The 17,544-nt window shown below is 37.8% G+C and overlaps 2 protein-coding genes across 5 annotated transcripts in view; one reads left to right on the plus strand and one right to left on the minus strand.

The window, feature by feature from the left end:
• LOC121389524 (oxidative stress-induced growth inhibitor 1-like) overlaps positions 1-7,092 on the minus strand; it is a 62,334-nt gene extending 55,242 nt beyond the window's left edge. For 2 of the 3 annotated variants that reach the window (XM_041521184.1, XM_041521182.1), the window contains exon 1: positions 6,962-7,092. The gene's annotated coding sequence lies outside the window, so the exon portion shown is untranslated. The remainder of the gene's footprint in view (positions 1-6,961) is intronic. The other variant, XM_041521186.1, reaches the window with a different exon arrangement.
• Positions 7,093-7,293: 201 nt separating this feature from the next.
• Positions 7,294-12,709, plus strand: LOC121389523 (ankyrin-1-like). Of its 2 annotated transcripts, none has more exons than XM_041521180.1 (2): positions 7,294-7,435; positions 10,726-12,709. In XM_041521180.1, the coding sequence occupies exon 2, from the start codon at positions 10,746-10,748 to the stop codon at positions 12,486-12,488; it is 1,743 nt and encodes a 580-aa protein (XP_041377114.1). In that variant the 5' UTR covers positions 7,294-7,435; positions 10,726-10,745; the 3' UTR covers positions 12,489-12,709. The 2 variants fall into 2 exon arrangements, with proteins under 2 accessions (XP_041377114.1, XP_041377115.1); XM_041521181.1 differs by having other exon boundaries at positions 7,341-7,457.
• Positions 12,710-17,544: the final 4,835 nt, after the last annotated feature.

Raw genomic sequence — 17,544 nt, forward strand, 5'->3', positions numbered from 1 at the left:
ACGGTCGGTTTGGGGATCGATTGGGCCCTGTCGGTGGGATCGATCCCTGTCGGTGTGTCCATCGGGCTTTGTTTTATTCACGGTCGGTTTGGGATCGATCCCTGTCGGTGTGTCCATTGGGCACTCGTTTTATTCACGGTCGGTTTGGGATCGATCCCTGTCGGTGTGTCCATTGGGCACTCGTTTTATTCACGGTCGGTTTGGGATCGATCCCTGTCGGTGTGTCCATTGGGCACTCGTTTTATTCACGGTCGGTTTGGGATCGATCCCTGTCGGTGTGTCCATTGGGCTAGTGCACAACGACTGGTATATAAAAGACTGTGTATACCCAGTGTGCCATTTTGAGGAGAGTCCAGGAGCCTGAGGCTCGCAAAAATCACATAGGACTCTCTAGCTTGGCTAGCATATGAGCCCGCATGGCTCGTAAAAATCACATAGGACTCTCTAGCTTGGCTAGCATATGAGCCCGCATGGCTCGTAAAAATCACATAGGACTCTCTAGCTTGGCTAGCATATGAGCCCGCATGGCTCGCAAAAATCACATAGGACTCTCTAGCTTGGCTAGCATATGAGCCCGCATGGCTCGTAAAAATTATTTGTACAAATTGCATTAATTCTTTGAAATGACAGTCAACATATATATATCTTAAAATCCGGGGAAACCATAGTCATGCAAAACATTTAGTGTACATATGTATCTTCTGTTCTACCGGAGACGCATGGTAGGGCTCGGTGGGTTGGTGGCAGGCTCTAAAGATTTGCAAACAGGGAGTCCTTAATTATGACACTTAAACTTTTTAAAACCAAAATCACACTGAGTATCTGTTGAAAACATTAAAATGATGTCACATACATAAGGTGTTCTTGTTTTCATATAAAATTTTGCATGTTTATAGAATTAGGTTGTTTTTTAAAGAAATTAGCAAATTTATATTTAAATAGCATTTGGTGAAGTGATTAGGCAAATGGCAGATTCTTTCCTTCATTTACGTTTGTTGAAAAGAAAGGAGAAGGAGAGGGAGAGGGAGAAGAGAGGGAGAGATGGAGGGAGGGAGTGGGGGGGGGGGGGGGGGGGGACTCCTATTGCTAAAAAGCAGCAGGGGATCTTTTACTAGCTATGTTTGATAATCAAAGACTTTGTTTTGTAAATCTTGCTGCCATGCATCAGTACATCAGCGTTTCTGCCAGAAAGAAAGTTTTGGGTATGGTGCTATGAAATTGAATATTTACAATGTGTGTGTTGAATGCAACCACAGTCAATAGTAGTTATGGGGGCCTCCCCTGAAAGAAAATAGGTTAGGTTTTGGGTTAGGGTTAAGAAAATCATACAGTAATGATAAGTCATTAATTTTGTCAAAAAATCAACTTACAAAAAATAAAATCTGCCAAAAAATGTGGGTATGGTGCCATACTAGTTTTACCCTCTAGCAGAAACTTTGACTTTTGTTTTTGTCAATCATGCTGGCAATCATCAGCACTCTCAAGTAAACAAGTATGGACATGTGATATACATATATATGCACAGCTATAGTGTATCTTTACAAATATTGTTCTTTTTTTTTAAATGCCGAGTCATGATGAAATGGTAATCTTTTTTTCTTCTATGAAACAGGTTTTTTTTACAGTGATCTGATACTGGTAACATGGAAACAAAGCTGGTCAGTAACATGAAAACAAAGCTGGTCGGTAACATGGAAATAAAGCTGGTCTTTCATAGTGCAAACTATCATGTTACTGATACACAAAGACTACTTAACACTGCTCAACAATTACGTAACATTACATCCTGATTTATGATTAATGTGCCCACCTCAGCTGAAGTAACGTTTTGCAGACCTAACTGTTTGGGCTGGGTTGTAACCAACTGGTAAAGCAGTTTGCAAGACATGTAGTTGGTCTGGGATCGATCCCTATCAGCAGCCACATTAGACTACTTCTTATTTCTCATTCCAGTCAGTGACTAGTATAAATAAATAAATAAATAAATATAAATGTGTTAAATGTTTGTGGCGTTTTTTTAACTAAAAAATATATATTTCCAAAAATTATAAACATGTATTTGTTAATTTTATTTAATTACCGGTAACCAAATACATATATATAGAGAGAGGTTATTACCAGTGTTTTTCGGTATGGTCAATATATATTAGGAATGAAAATTGTATTATGCGAGCCTCTGGCGAGCATAATACATTATTTTTATTCTTATTTATGATATTGACAATACCGAAATACACAAGGGTAATAATCTCTTTATCATATAATCTCAAGCTTAATACAACATGTTTTTGTAAACTGTACACGCAACTTTAATTCCAGTCCATCATTACTAGATATTCAAATGATGTAAGAATATGTGGTACGGTGTATTTTTGAATGAAAATGACGTCAAACTCGAATGACGTCATTTTGGATGTCCTTTTTTGTTTTCAGTGTCAAATTGCGATTGAAATGCATACGTCAAATTGCCATTGAAATGCATACATCAAGTATGGAGTGTCACACAAGTACGTTTGCTTAAATGTCAATAAACCTAGTGCCGTGACCTCGACTAATTTACATCTAATTTGCAAAGTTATCAAATTCTTAAAGTATGTGATCTTAAAAATATCACATACTTTGATTGCACTTAACATGTAAGATATTATATGATAAATATATTTATCTTGGAAATTAACCAAATACATATTTATAATTTTTGGAAATACATATATATATATATAATAATATATTTATTTTTAAAAACCCACAAACATTTAACACAGAGACAAAGACATTTTGTTTAGTTCGGAACATTATAAAGAAGGATGATAGTGCTCAGATGAATGGTGAAGTTGCAGTATTTAATTCCATTTCAGTATGGAACTCCTGGACACGCTTGCTGTTAGTTGGGCTATCTCTGTTAGTTGAGCTCTCTCTGTTAGTTGGGCTATCTTAGTTGGGCTATCTCTGTTAGCTGGACTATCTCTGTTTGTTGGACTATCTTGGTATATATACTAGTATCACCCGAGTCGCAATACACGTAAACTGATTCCAGTGTATGTCGGGTAATCATCTCCCATGTGGAGACACACCAATAATCACGCCATGTGGAGACACACCCATAATCACGCCATGTGGAGACACACCCATAATCACGCCATGTGGAGACACACCCATAATCACGCCATGTGGAGACACACCCATAATCACGCCATGTGGAGACACACCCATAATCACGCCATGTGGAGACACACCAATAATCACGCCATGTGGAGACACACCATAATCACGCCATGTGGAGACACACCCATAATCACGCCATGTGGATAATCACACACCCATAATCACGCCATGTGGAGACACACCCATAATCACGCCATGTGGAGACACACCCATAATCACGCCATGTGGAGACACACCAATAATCACGCCATGTGGAGACACACCAATAATCACGCCATGTGGAGACACACCCATAATCACGCCCATGAAGTGAGTGAAACTCAAGTACCGGCCTCAGTGGCACCAGTGGCGGATCCAGAAAATCCATAGGGGGAGCCCCAGTGACATGAGGTGGAATGCCAAGGGAACTTTGGGGGGAGGTTTGGAGGGGGATCATAACAAATTTTTAAAATTAATATATAATAAAATTATAACTATCGCAAAATTCAGGGGGAGGGGTGGGGGGAGGGGTGGGGGAGGGGGCTCTGGGCGCAGTGGTTAAGCCATCGGAATACAGGCTGGTATGTACAGGACTTACAGCCCGGTACTGGCTCCAACACAGAGCGAGTTCTTAAGGACTCAATGGGTAGGTGTAAGGACACTACACCCTCTTCTCTCTCACTAACCACTAGTTAACAACTAGTTCGCTGTCCTGTACAGACAGCCCAGATAGCCGAGGTGTGCCAGGACAGCGTGCTTGAATCTTAATTGGATATAAGCAGGAAAATAAGATGAAATGAAATGAACCTCACGTGTATGTTGCCGTACTTCTACCCATTAAGCCTATCGGTGCACTCACCTCGCACTCACCCTGGGTTGGAGCTGGTGCTGGCATTAAAAAAATGTCCCAAATGTTGCCTCAGGTGGGATACAAACTTAGTACCGGTACCTACCTGTGCCAGCCTCACGTTCGATGGCATAATTTAACCACTACACCACTGACAACAGTACTTTTAGAAATATTATTTATAGTAACAGAACTGATGGTTAAAATTTGTCAAAGTATATGAAATGCAGAGTCCAATTTCAAAAAAGGTTTAAACCCGTGACCAGTGCCATCTTATCACATGTGCACACTGGGCAGTTAGTTGCCTGTCTGGGGGCCCCACAATTTTAGGGGCCCCAAAATTCAATTTTAAAAACTTAACTTTAACACGTTGGGGGCAAGGGGTACATTGCTTTGCCTGGGAGTCTCAAATATGCTAAAGACGACCCTACCAGTGACCACCTAGTAGGGGTATACATGTATATAATGTACAAGTTTATGATTTATTTAGTTTAAATTACATTTATGTATCCCTCAAATTATATATCTGGCAAAAAGCCTGCAGACCATTTAAAGCTAAAATGTTTAGGAAAGATGGGAGATTGGGATGAATGATCTTCTGAGCTGTCAGTTGATCAATGGCTCATGTCATTAACACATGACTTTCTGCCAGGTAATAATTTGAGGATATCTGTTGAAAAAAGAAAGGAAGATCATAAGTGCCTCTACTACATGTAGGTGGTTACGGGTTTGAAACATTTTGAAATTAGACACCACATTTCATGTAAATAAATATTAATTTTGACAAATTTTAAACAGATTCATCAGTTCTTTCACTATAATCTTTCTAAAAATTATGAAAATGTATCCATTAATTTCCAAGATTGTATGGTACATATTTTTACCTTGGATCATATGCCCTCTGGCAGAAACCCTGGCACAGGACCTGTCAAAGTTTGTTTATTTGGGGGACTTTCTTGATTTCTAAATGTTGATGTTGTATATTCTCATAGGCTAGAATACAATTTTGGAAACAATGTTTTTCTTCAGGCACCAGGGAGCATGATTTTAGTCATGCTGGTTTGGTACACATAAGATGTAAATGCATGAATGCATGCTATGGTCCACACGTGCATGCTGGGTTATTGGTTATGTGACCCAAGTTTGTGGGGAAGCACTGTTCAAAATACTTGGTCATTGCAAATTTGAAATAGCCTGTGTACGATAGAATCATATATTTACACCTCAACAGCAGTACCTTTTCTCGGTAGAAAAATTTATTTAAAAATAATGAATGATGAAAAAATGTCTCATGAGTTTTGAAAATTTGTTCAGATGCAAAACTACAACTTTCATTCTTGTGGCCTTAACATGTACACCAGTTGGTAACAGTATTACATCATGATTCACTACACAAGTTTCAGAGATCACTACACAATTTTAGAACATTAAACTGTAGCTGTTAATCAATTTTCAATTGACTACAAATATTGCTCATCAAAAAAAAAAAAGATTTTGAAAACAAAATGTCCCCTGATCAATTCTGTAGATTTTGTTTACATTGTTGGACCAAATAACAATTAAAATGTTTGTTCAACTAAGGTCAACAACAGTCACTTTTTGCATCCTTGTTTTGGCTTCGTATAAAATAAATGAAACATATAAAACAGTAATTATTTTTTTACATGATATATTTGACAAAAGGTACTTTTCATTTTGTTCATCTTTTAAAACTTGAACTTTATATTTTGTCCAGAATTGTGAAAAATAAAAACATACCAACCTGTAAACAGTGTTGTCTGCTTGTTATAGAACGTTGACATGGGTCAAGATTAATAGACCAGTTTTATTTTAATATGGCAAAGCATTATAATAAAATAGCTCATTCTGAATTTGAATGACGTCAGTATAATACTATTTCAATGATATCATTTTACATCGCCTTACTGTACCGTAACTAGAAACTGAATACATGATGTCTCCGTTTTAAGAATGCTGAAAAAAATCCAATGCAAAATTACTACCGGGTATTGAATTTTTTTTTTTTTTAAATATTACTAATGTACCTGAATGTGTGAAGAAAATCTTGTGATTAAACAATTCTACCTTTTAAGTTTTTACGAAATATAGATTTCAAGTGAAATTACTGTAAGATATGCTATATTTATTGTGTACGAAGCCAAAACAAAGGTGCTAAAAGTGACTGTTGTCGACCTTAATAATTATACCACAAATGCAAAGCAGTTTTAAAATATAGTAATACAACAGGGATTCATGCTTTATTTAAAGGGACAGACCCTAGTTTCAACCCGTGAAAATCAACACTAAGTTTAGTTAATCTACAAACCTGTAACACATTTGGATAAAGTTACAATTGAGTGAAACATGAGTCTGTGACTGTGAAATGGTGAAATAACCTCTAAAAATAGACTAAAACTCTACTCAATAACTGTTACTCCTCAGACACATGTGCATTTTTAAAAATACGAAAAATGCATTTTTTTATATTAAAAACACCAGGATGACCAAAAATACTTCGAATGTACGGAAATTGATCATCTAAACCATAAAATCTAAGTAAAGTACAATTTCAGTTATCAAAAATGGCTATAATAGTCAAAAATATGCATTAGTGTTTAAAAACTAGGGTATGTCCCTTTAATTATAGGATTTAAATGGGAATAGAATTAAATGATTATAGAACTGCATGTTTCATCAATTTTGATCCACACACCTACAATAATCCATAATATTATTTTACATTATATCAATACCCTTTCTACAAAAATACCTATTACGTCTTTAACGAAACACACAATAAATTGACATTATTATTATTCAACGCCTAATTTAATGAATAAAAGATTAAAAAGAGAAATAGAACACACATTCATTCACTCTTAGTCTTACACTATTTTTTAATCTATCCCCTAGACGGTATCATTTACTGTTGACAACAATAGCACAATGATCTAATTGAAAATCACTCACCCTTGAAAGAGATAGCGCGTCTTTACATGACAAGTAAGTATAATTAGCGCCTCCTGCTCAGCGGTACGTAAAGGTCTGCAACTCAACCTACATAGTGTGAGCAACTCATCCGAAGAACCATAGCATGGCATGACTGGCAATATTTCCAAGTATCCGTTGTTCTGATTGGTCGAAGATGAATAATTGATTTTTTATTTTTATTTTATATAGCTTTCGTATTCGTGACTTGGCAGATTCGAAGAGCAGATGTTGCATGGAATGATAGAACAGTTGCATCATGCATCAGTGATGAATGCACATTTATTTCTGAACATAGAATAAATTCATAATGATTTAATTTGCTGAGTTTTATATTAGTATTCAGAAGATAGCTGCACGTGTTAGAGTGACTTCCCTTTAAATTTAACTGTTTATGCTTCAGAAGTAAAAATCAGAATAGTTGTCCATGGCATTTGACTCTAGCTTGACTTATTGGTAACTGACAACTGACAGTTTGGTATTTCGATTTATATAGCGTTTAAATTAACATGTTTTGCTGCATTTGATAGTAACCCAGCTAACCGTAATTACCGTACCACTTGTCAAAATATCCCCCCCCCCCCCACGTCTTAACTTTCCTGACGTCTCAATCTTTGCTGAGTCACACTCACACACTCTCTCTCTCTCTCTCTCTCTCTCTCTCTCTCTCTCTCTCTCACACACACACTCTTACTCACACTCTTTCTCTCTCTCTCTTTCTCTCTCTCTCACACACACTGTCTCACTCGCACACTCTCACTCTTACACTCACACTCTCTCTCTCTCTCTCTCTCTCTCTCTCTCTCTCTCTCTCTCTCTCTCTCTCTCTCTCTCTCTCTCTCTCTCAGGGTAGTCTGTCACAGGGAACGCCTTTTTTCATACTCTGGAGTTTACTATAGTTATTTATTTCTGAGACCAATTGTTTTCCAAATTGCACACAAAACAAAATAGTTTCTTTTTTGTTGTTGTTATTTCCAAAACACTTACTTTTCTTCTTGGGATGGACTATAGATGGACATTTGGATGGTTATGATCACTGTCAGCTAATTGCTGCCTAGGCAAAGATTTCCGAGTGCTTTAATACAGCAATAAGGCTATGTTTGACACTAAATACCATTACATTGATAATTTTAGAGTCTGCAGGATAATGATAGTATCTAGTTAATGACATAGGATATCAGCTTTATTCTGTTCAGGCCGAATGAGAAATTCTGCAACGCTTGCCTCTCAGATATTCCTACACCATTATCTAGTTATTCTCTAAATATAAAACTGCTAAGAGGCTTATTATTTATGCACAGTCCCAATTTTTAATATACGTAATTTATTAAAGCATCAACGTGACCTTTGCAAAAGAACATATTTCGCTAACGTGCATTTTATTGTTCTGTGCATGCACAAATTAAAGTGATAATTGAAAATAGTTCTATATCCAGAAATTATCACCAAGTCTTAACTCTATATGTGTGCCAAATTTTATGCTTGTATTTCTAAGAGAGGGAGACCGGCCTCGGTGGCGTCGTGGCAGGCCATCGGTCTACAGGCTGGTAGGTACTGGGTTCGGATCCCAGTCGAGGCATGGGATTTTTAATCCAGATACCGACTCCAAACCCTGAGTGAGTGCTCCGCAAGGCTCAATGGGTAGGTGTAAACCACTTGCACCAACCAGTGATCCATAACTGGTTCAACAAAGGCCATGGTTTGTACTATCCTGCCTGTGGGAAGTGGTTAAGCCATCGGACTACAGGCTGGTAGGTACAGGTTCGCAGCCCGGTACCGGCTCCAACCCAGAGCGAGTTCTTAAGGGCTCAATGGGTAGGTGTAAGGCCACTACACCCTCTTCTCTCTCACTAACTACTAACCAACTAACAATTAACCTACTGTCCTGGACAGACAGCCCAGATAGCTGAGGTGTGTGCCCAGGACAGCGTGCTTGAACCTTAATTGGATATAAGCACGAAAATAAGTTGAAATGAATGAATGTGGGAAGCGCAAATAAAAGATCCCTTGCTGCCTGTCGAAAAAAGAGTAGCCTATGTGGCGACAGCGGGTTTCCTCTTCAAAACAGTGTCAAAATGACCGTATGTTTGACATCCAATAGCCGATGATAAGATAAAAAATCAATGTGCTCTAGTGGCATCGTTAAATAAAACAAACTTTACTTTCTAAGAGCGCAGTCATGTTGATGTATGTGCATGCCACTCAAGTACTGTGGAATCATTTCATGTAATAAACGAGTTCTTCATACATAACTGTATAAATGTGATGTATCTTCATTTGCTAACAGCTGATGGGCATTTTATATTCTTAGGTATGCAGAACTATCAGACAGAAATGCAGCTCACGAGTTTGCTTACTTTGTAGCATATGTTTATAACATATACAGAGCCATTTTGATTACTAAAATTACTCATTAAATATATTTTCCTGTTCAGTAAATTTTTATGTATAAACAAGTTATCGTCATAATGTTTGTAGTACTTAGCCCAAACCTTCAAATAATTTTGTATGTACAAATATATATATATCTATATACAACGAAGCAAACTTAAAAATTACTGCTCCAAACATCGGCACACAAGCAGGGTACATTTTGTTCAGTATCTGGTCATGATTCGCTAGGCACGTTTCAGATGTCGCTACTCAATTTTAAAACAAGAAAGATTTTAATTGTCTTGAAATATCGCTAATCAAGATTTTAAAAACAAATTGTTCCATGACAAGAACACATACATTTTTGATATGCATACAGAACCTGGTAGTCTAAATAAGAAAATGTATTTAATGTGTAATTTTAGTCGCCGTAAAAGATTCTGTTAGTCGGAAACATCTCACAATGATCGCAAACTCAGTACCTGTAGTCACTGTAAGTAATCATCAGTTCGCTCATTAGTTTAAAAAACCCACAAAAAATAACAACACAGACATCAACCCCCCCCCCCCCAAAAAAAAACCCACCCCAAAAACCCAAACAAAACCACTGAATAAAATTTGTAAATGATGTAGCCAGTGGTAAAATTATTTCAAGAAATCCATTGAGTCGTAATATAACTTAAGTTTGTGATGTCAAAAATGTGACACATAATATTTCCTACAGATACGTGTCTGTATATGTGTGTGTGCCCATGTGCATGTGTGTGTGTGTGTGTGTAAAAATTTGTGTGTGTGCAGTGTTCGAGATTACAAATTTTGGGCAGTATCCCATTTGGATACTAACATTTCAAAATCTGGTATCCCACCTGAAAATTTAGTATCCCACTTATATGAAATTCATAAATAACATCGTACCAAACTTTGACAACACTGTTACTTCACCAGTAAATGATGACTTTCATGGTTTCAGCGAAAAATAAAAACGCAGGATTAAAAAAATCAACAACATTATATGGTATCCCAGTGGGATACTGGATTATTGAAGTGTGGTATCCAAAATTAAATTCTGGTATCCCCGGAATATTGGGATACCGTTAATCTCGAACACTGGTGTGTGTTTGTGTATGTGTATGTTTGTGTATGTATGTATCTTGTGTGTGTGTGTTTGTGTTTGTGTGTGTGTGTTTGTTTGTGTGTGTGGGGGGGGGGACAATATCAGACAAAACCATCCATCTTCAGTGTAATTAATTTTAATTATGAGGTGTGCTATATGAAATTTCGAAAACTCTAACTCATCATCAAGTTATCGATGTATGACTTAATTTGTATGTAAACGTATATAAATATAATAATTTCCTATGTGTGTTTTTCAGATTCTCTCTACGGATAATGCATGGATAAGGTTTCAGCTCTACACAGGGCCATCTCGGTTGGTCGTCTTGACGAAGTTAGGAATCTCGTGGAGTCTGGGGCCAATGTCAACATCGTGCACGGGATGCAAGGGACAGCACTCTGCAATGCTCTCTATTCCCAGCATGATGAGATTGTTCGCTATCTGATCGAATCTGGTTGTGATGTAAACATTCCTGACTATGTGGGCGAGCCACCTCTGATTCTTGCTTTACGTAAGGGTCGGATTCAAGCAGCGAAATGGCTAATAGATTCTCCAAACTGTGATATCAACACTTGCGATGCAGGCACTAAACAACCAGCCATTTGTTTCGCAGCTGAAAATGGTATGAACGACATTGTTAAACATCTTATTACGAAGCAAACATGCAAAATGGACTCGGTCGATGGAAACGGGAATTCTGCCTTACATCTGGCCATTCTTAAGAAAGACACCACCATTATCAAAACACTCAGCAGGGTGCATGGATTAAAATCTGTGTACAATAACGCAGGACTCCTGCCAGTACACATGGTCTCCAAAACTGGAGACGTTGAAATGTTAAAGATTCTATATGATGACAATTCTAAATGTGGAGTCAACTTTGCTGGATGGGTTTCCAAGGATTTGAATTCAGGTACCAGCTTCACAAACGACACTCCGCTGATACTGGCGGCAGAAATGGGACACACGGAAATGGTCAGCTTTCTGATAGAGCAAGGCGTCGACATCAACGCAAGAAACAATCGGAATCAGACAGCATTGTTGGTGACATCGGGCGTCAACGACTTGGTCACTGCATCAGTCCTCCTCACCGCCGGTGCTAATCCCAATCTGAGTGGGATGCTAACCACTTGTCTCGCTAGATCTGCCATTGGTGTCATCCTGCGCGATCAGCGCTTGACTCCACTGGCTGCAGCGGCCATATTTGATAGTCTCGAAGTCGCAGAGGCTTTGGTGGTGAGTGGTGCAGACATTCAGGTGCGGGACGATCGAGGCCAGACTCCACTGTTTAAAGCTCTTCAGCACGATTCAAGTAAAGTAGCCTGGTTCTTGCTCAACGAGATCGCCGAGAGGAATTTAGACATCTCCGGCTTCGATTCTCCCGCAGAGTCGCTTCTACACGCTGTCATCATGTGCACAAAACAAGCCTACGACCTTGCACGATACTTAATTCAACACGGCTGCTCCATGACTGTCTGCGACCGCCTGGCCAACCTGCCTATACAGTCAGCCGTGGCCTACGAGAATGCTGACGTCGTGGAAGCCATACTGGAGGAAGGCGGAGACCCGTGGGTTTCGGACTGTAGTGGCTCCACACCTCTACACATGTCAGCCATGGTCGGAAACACCAAGATAGCCAGGCTGCTCCTGGCTCATGGCGCCGACATAGACAGTCTCTCGGATGAGGGGACGGTTGTGTACACGGCTCTTGACGCCGATATGGTAGAGTTTGCTAAATATCTCGTCTGTGTCGGGTGTTCGTTGTCTAGAGAGTGGTATTTGTTTGAGGAGCATCGTCCCAGTGATGAGGATCTGGAGTGTCCCGGGGTGCTGCAGGATTGCAAAGAAATCTTTGCTTGGTTCAAAGACAAGGCCAGTAACGCCCCGTCTCTTCAGATGTTGTGTGTTAAAACCCTTAGAAGGATATTCGGAGATAAAAACAAGTCATTTGCTGACATCAGTAACTTGCCATTGCCTTCCAAAATGATTGATATGGTGTGCTATAAAGAAGTGGAAATATAAAAAAAAGGATTCTACACAATTATATTTTTTGACTAATATATGAACTATAATAATGTGAATTGGTTTGTTGTTGTTCTTTTTGCTAAAACTATGTTGTTTTATGTTGTTATATTTCGGGTGAAACTATATTACTATGGCTTATGTTAGCCTAGCAGTGTTATGTTTAAAGATTTTATGGCAAAATCTTTTGGTTTTTTCTAATAAATATTTTTGATAGCTCATTTCTGTTTATTTCAATTGAAGTACCAATATACATGTAGAATACAAAATATGCTACTGTTTCCAAAGCAAAACCACATGAAAAAAACATGATTATAGATCACTTCTTACTGTATTCAGATATTGGGCAGTATATATATACATGCAATGGGTGTGGTGTGGTGGATGTTATGTATCCTGACAATATGCATTATAAAATGGAGGGATGTTGTATTCAAACATTGAGTAATATATACTGGTGGGGGGTGTTGTATTCAAACACTGGGTAATATATACTGGTGGGGGATGTTGTATTCAAACACTGGGTAATATATACTGGTGGGGGCATGTATTCAAACACTGGGTAATATATACTGGTGGGATGATGTTGTATTCAAACATTGGGTAATATATACTGGTGGGGGGGTATTTAAACATTGGGTAATATATACTAATGTGGGGGATGTATTCAAACATTGGGTAATATATACTGGTGGGCAATGTTGTATTCAAACATTGGGTAATATATACTGGTTGGGGATGTTGTATTAAAACACTGGGTAATATATACTGGTTGGGGATGTTGTATTAAAACACTGGGTAATATATACTGGTGGGGGGATGTATTCAAAAACTGGGTAATACATACTACCTGGGGATGTATTCAAACACTGGGTAATATATACTGGTGGGGGATGTTGTATTTAAACATTGAGTAATATATACTGGTGTGGGGGGGGGGGGGTGTATTCAAACACTGGGTAATATATACTGGTGGTGGGATGTTCTATTCAAACACTGGGTAATATATACTGGTGGGGATGATGTATTCAAACCCTGGGTAATATATACAGGTGGGGATGATGTATTCAAACACTGGGTAATAAATACTGGTGGGGGGATGTATTCAAACACTGGGTAATATATACTGGTGGGGGGGATGATGTATTCAAACACTGGGTACTGGGGGGGGGATGTATTCAAACACTGGGTAATATATACTGGTGGGGGGGGATGTATTCAAACACTGGTTAATATATACTGGTGGGGGGATGTTGTATTCAAACATGGGGTAATATATACTGGTGGGGGATGTTGTATTCAAACACCGGGTAATATATACTGGTGTGGGATGTATTCAAACATTGGGTAATATATACTGGTGGGGGATGTTTTATTCAAACACTGGGTAATATATACTGGTGGGGGATGTTGTATTCAAACACTGGGTAATATATACTGGTGGGTGTTGTATTCAAACACTGGGTAATATATACTGGTGGGGGGTGTTGTATTCAAACACTGGGTAATATATACTGGTGGGGGGATGATGTATTCAAACACTGGGTAATATATACTGGTGGGGGGGGATGTATTCAAACACTGGGTAATATATACTGGTGGGATGATGTATTCAAACATTGGGTAATATATACTGGTGGGGGGGGGGGGGGGGGGGTGGTGTATTTAAACATTGGGTAATATATACTAATGTGGGGGATGTATTCAATTATTGGGTAATATATACTGGTGGGCAATATTGTATTCAAACATTGGGTAATATATACTGGTTGGGGATGTTGTATTCAAACACTGGGTAATACATACTGGCTGGGGATGTTGTATTCAAACACTGGGTAATATATCGTCGCTGTCGGACGGAAATGGCCAAAGTCAAATTTCGGCTTTTTACAGGAGGGCTAAAAAATGTTGTAACTTTTAAACATTTTGTAATAAATAAATAATAATTCATATAACGACCTAATTACTAGTACTGAAACATATGAAAATCCGTTTACTGTGTTTGTTTCAGTTCGTGACAACTTATTTGAGATACGTCATTTTCCAAACTTATCATTAGAAACATTGTGTTGTCTCTACTTAATTACGTCATTTCTTCACTTTTAAAATATAAGAATCACTAGTATTGGATTAACAGTATAACGCTGCAAAACTTTATTAACAATCAAACAAAGTAAAAAAACCGCTGCAAATATATTATTAACTTTATTAACAATCAAACAAACTAAAAAAAATAAAAAATAAACTTAAAGCAACTTGTTACCTGAAATAAAATATTAATGTAGGCCTACACTGTATCTCCAACTTAATTGTTGTTAAAACAAATTAAACAAACTTGCACTTCATCTGGTACAAGTGTATCATAGAAACTGTCCGATAATGACATTTAATAATACATGTACTTCCTTCAGGGGTTTTTCCCGTTTAAATGCTCGAATTACCTTTAAAAAAACACGATTCATGTGTCACTATTTAACGACAAAAAGAAAAAAAAGAGTACTTTCTCGGGTTCAAGCATATCATAGTTTGAGGTAGTCATCTTGCACATTATAACTGTACTTCTTTCAGTTATTTGAAGTGCTCAAATTATCTCAAATAAAATGTTAATATATCATCCATTTAACTGTTGTGAGACACCAATTAAACAACTGAGTCTTTGGGTATCTGATAGTACTTCCTTCAGTTTGTGTAAATACTCAAATTACTTCAGATATAATGTTAATGTATCATCAAATAAACCGAACAGTGTCAGAAACAATTTAAAGGGACATACCCTACTTTCAACCCGTGAAAATTTACACTAACTTTAGTTAATATACTAACCTGAAACACATTTGGATAAAGTTACAATCGAGTGAAATATAAGTCTGTGACTTTGAAATGGTGAAATACCCTCTAAAAATAGACTAAAACTCGACTTCATAACTGTTACTTCTCAGACACGTGTCCCTTTAAACAAAAATTAGTGTAGTTCCTCGGAGAGAAATATATCGTAGAAAGTGATCGTCTTTTAGCATTTGATAGCACAACCTTCAGCTTGTGTAACGCTAAAACACTAAATGTTCTCAAATATAAAGTTAATGTATGCTCAATGTAAATGAACAAAAACGAATGTTCTTAGGTATGGACAAGAGTGTCATAAAAACTGTGATAGTCCCTTGGCATCACCTCCTTCAGTTTTTGCAAATGTTCATATTTGGTTATTTTAATGGGCAGTTTGCTGTGATACAGACTGGAAACTGCATCCTCTGTGGATGTTCGTGTACTTCTTGGTTTGGGTAAGTCATTGTAATTATCATCAGAGTAATTCGTCTTAAATTGGATTTTACCCTCAGGTAAGTATTTCAAAATTCTAATGTCTGTAACGACAGAAGAACCCACTCCTTGTCCTGGCCGTATTGATGGATAAAAAGACAGTGCACTGTAATCACTGAAAAATGTGTGATCTAGGTACTTTATTTTGTATGGTGGACGTAAACATGCAGATTTGATTGCATCCACATGATGCTGTGGAATGAAAACAGACTTGTTTTTTATCTTCCGTTCTATACAACTGTGAATGCTATCACACTCCATTTGGGTGTGCCCGCGTTCTAGATATTTCTGTTCAATTGTTATGTTATTTTTCATTGAGAACAGTAGAAGTGCATTCGAGAGAGTTGCGTTTCTGTTTTGATAAGTGTACCCATCACTATATATTGTCAGTTTTTTCACCTCAGAAGTTCAGTATGTTTAAATAGTCCATAACACACGATGCAAAACAATTTGCGGTGAGCTCGCCCTCCCCTTCGTGCCAAAAATAACACATAACGTCACCGGAAGCTAAATCGTATATTGTGAAGTTGTGACGACATAGTTTCATTTTGTTCTATAGGCTACTTGCTTCAAATTTTGGACAGACAAGTAGACTTTCTAAGTCCAGAGTGATAAATTTTTCTGATCTGTCAACGATAGCTTTCTCTTTACACGTTTGGATTCTCTTGCTTCAGTCTTCCTTTTGATGTGTGCTTGGTACTCATCTTCAGAAATATTGTTCGTTTGATATGAGCAGCACAGATCGCATTGATCCTTCTTTGGATGTCAAAGGGACAAGTTCATTTCATGGAATAATTGTTTGAACCCAGTTCTATGATATGGACTTTTCCCGTCAGCTTCACTTACTCGAATGTATTCACGATACAGCTCATTTAAACTCGTGAACAGTGGTTCTAAATACTGCTTTGTTGATGATGCTCGGCAGTAGTGTGAAGGAACCTTTGGTAGCTTTTCAAGGAAGTCCCGTGCAGATGATAATCGAATCATCCGATGGTTCTGTCTGTCATTGCCTTCAGTTCCCAATGTTGCTATATCTTTTGGCAATCCACAGTTGCTGCTATTAATCCAGTTGGAAACTGTTTTTTCACTAATGCCCAAAGTTGACAAAAACATGTTTTTGCAAACATTTAGACGTTCAGTCCCTTTCCACAAGATATACTGGTATGAAAAGTTTCTACGACTTTTCTTAGCAGTGGTTCTCTGGACCACATCAGATTTTTCTACCAAGCTAAGAACATACAAATGTAGATTTTTTTTTTTTTTTCCAATCCATGGTTCTCCAAAAAGATGTAAATGCTGCACTCCTCGTGTTTTCATCCATTGATGAACATTTTCTTAGCCTATGTTTTTCGCATCGTTTTGAATATCCACTTGGAGCCATGATCCTCTGCTCGTTCTACGCAGTATGTTTTAACACCTTTATCATCTTTTTTAACACCCATGTATTTCATACCATGCATTCTTAACTTCTTGTTTTTGTTCTTCAAGCATAGGCTTCCTTCCAGTTTACGAGTATTCGTCCTTGATTCGTGTTTGTCTTTTATGACCTCTTCGTTATCTTCACTATCTGTGCTCAAAGAAATCCCGCGTTTATGTGCCGCAACCTGCATTGGATCCCAGTCTGGATCCCGTGCGTCGTCATCAAAATCCTCAAAGTCATCAGATTCATCAAATTGTAACTGTATACCATTATCAGGATTAGGTAAATTATCTGTAATGTTATTTCCTTGTATTATAAAAT

The sequence above is a fragment of the Gigantopelta aegis genome, chromosome 14, assembly GCF_016097555.1.
Source record: "Gigantopelta aegis isolate Gae_Host chromosome 14, Gae_host_genome, whole genome shotgun sequence".
In the NCBI taxonomy this organism is placed as follows: Eukaryota; Metazoa; Mollusca; class Gastropoda; order Neomphalida; family Peltospiridae; genus Gigantopelta; species Gigantopelta aegis.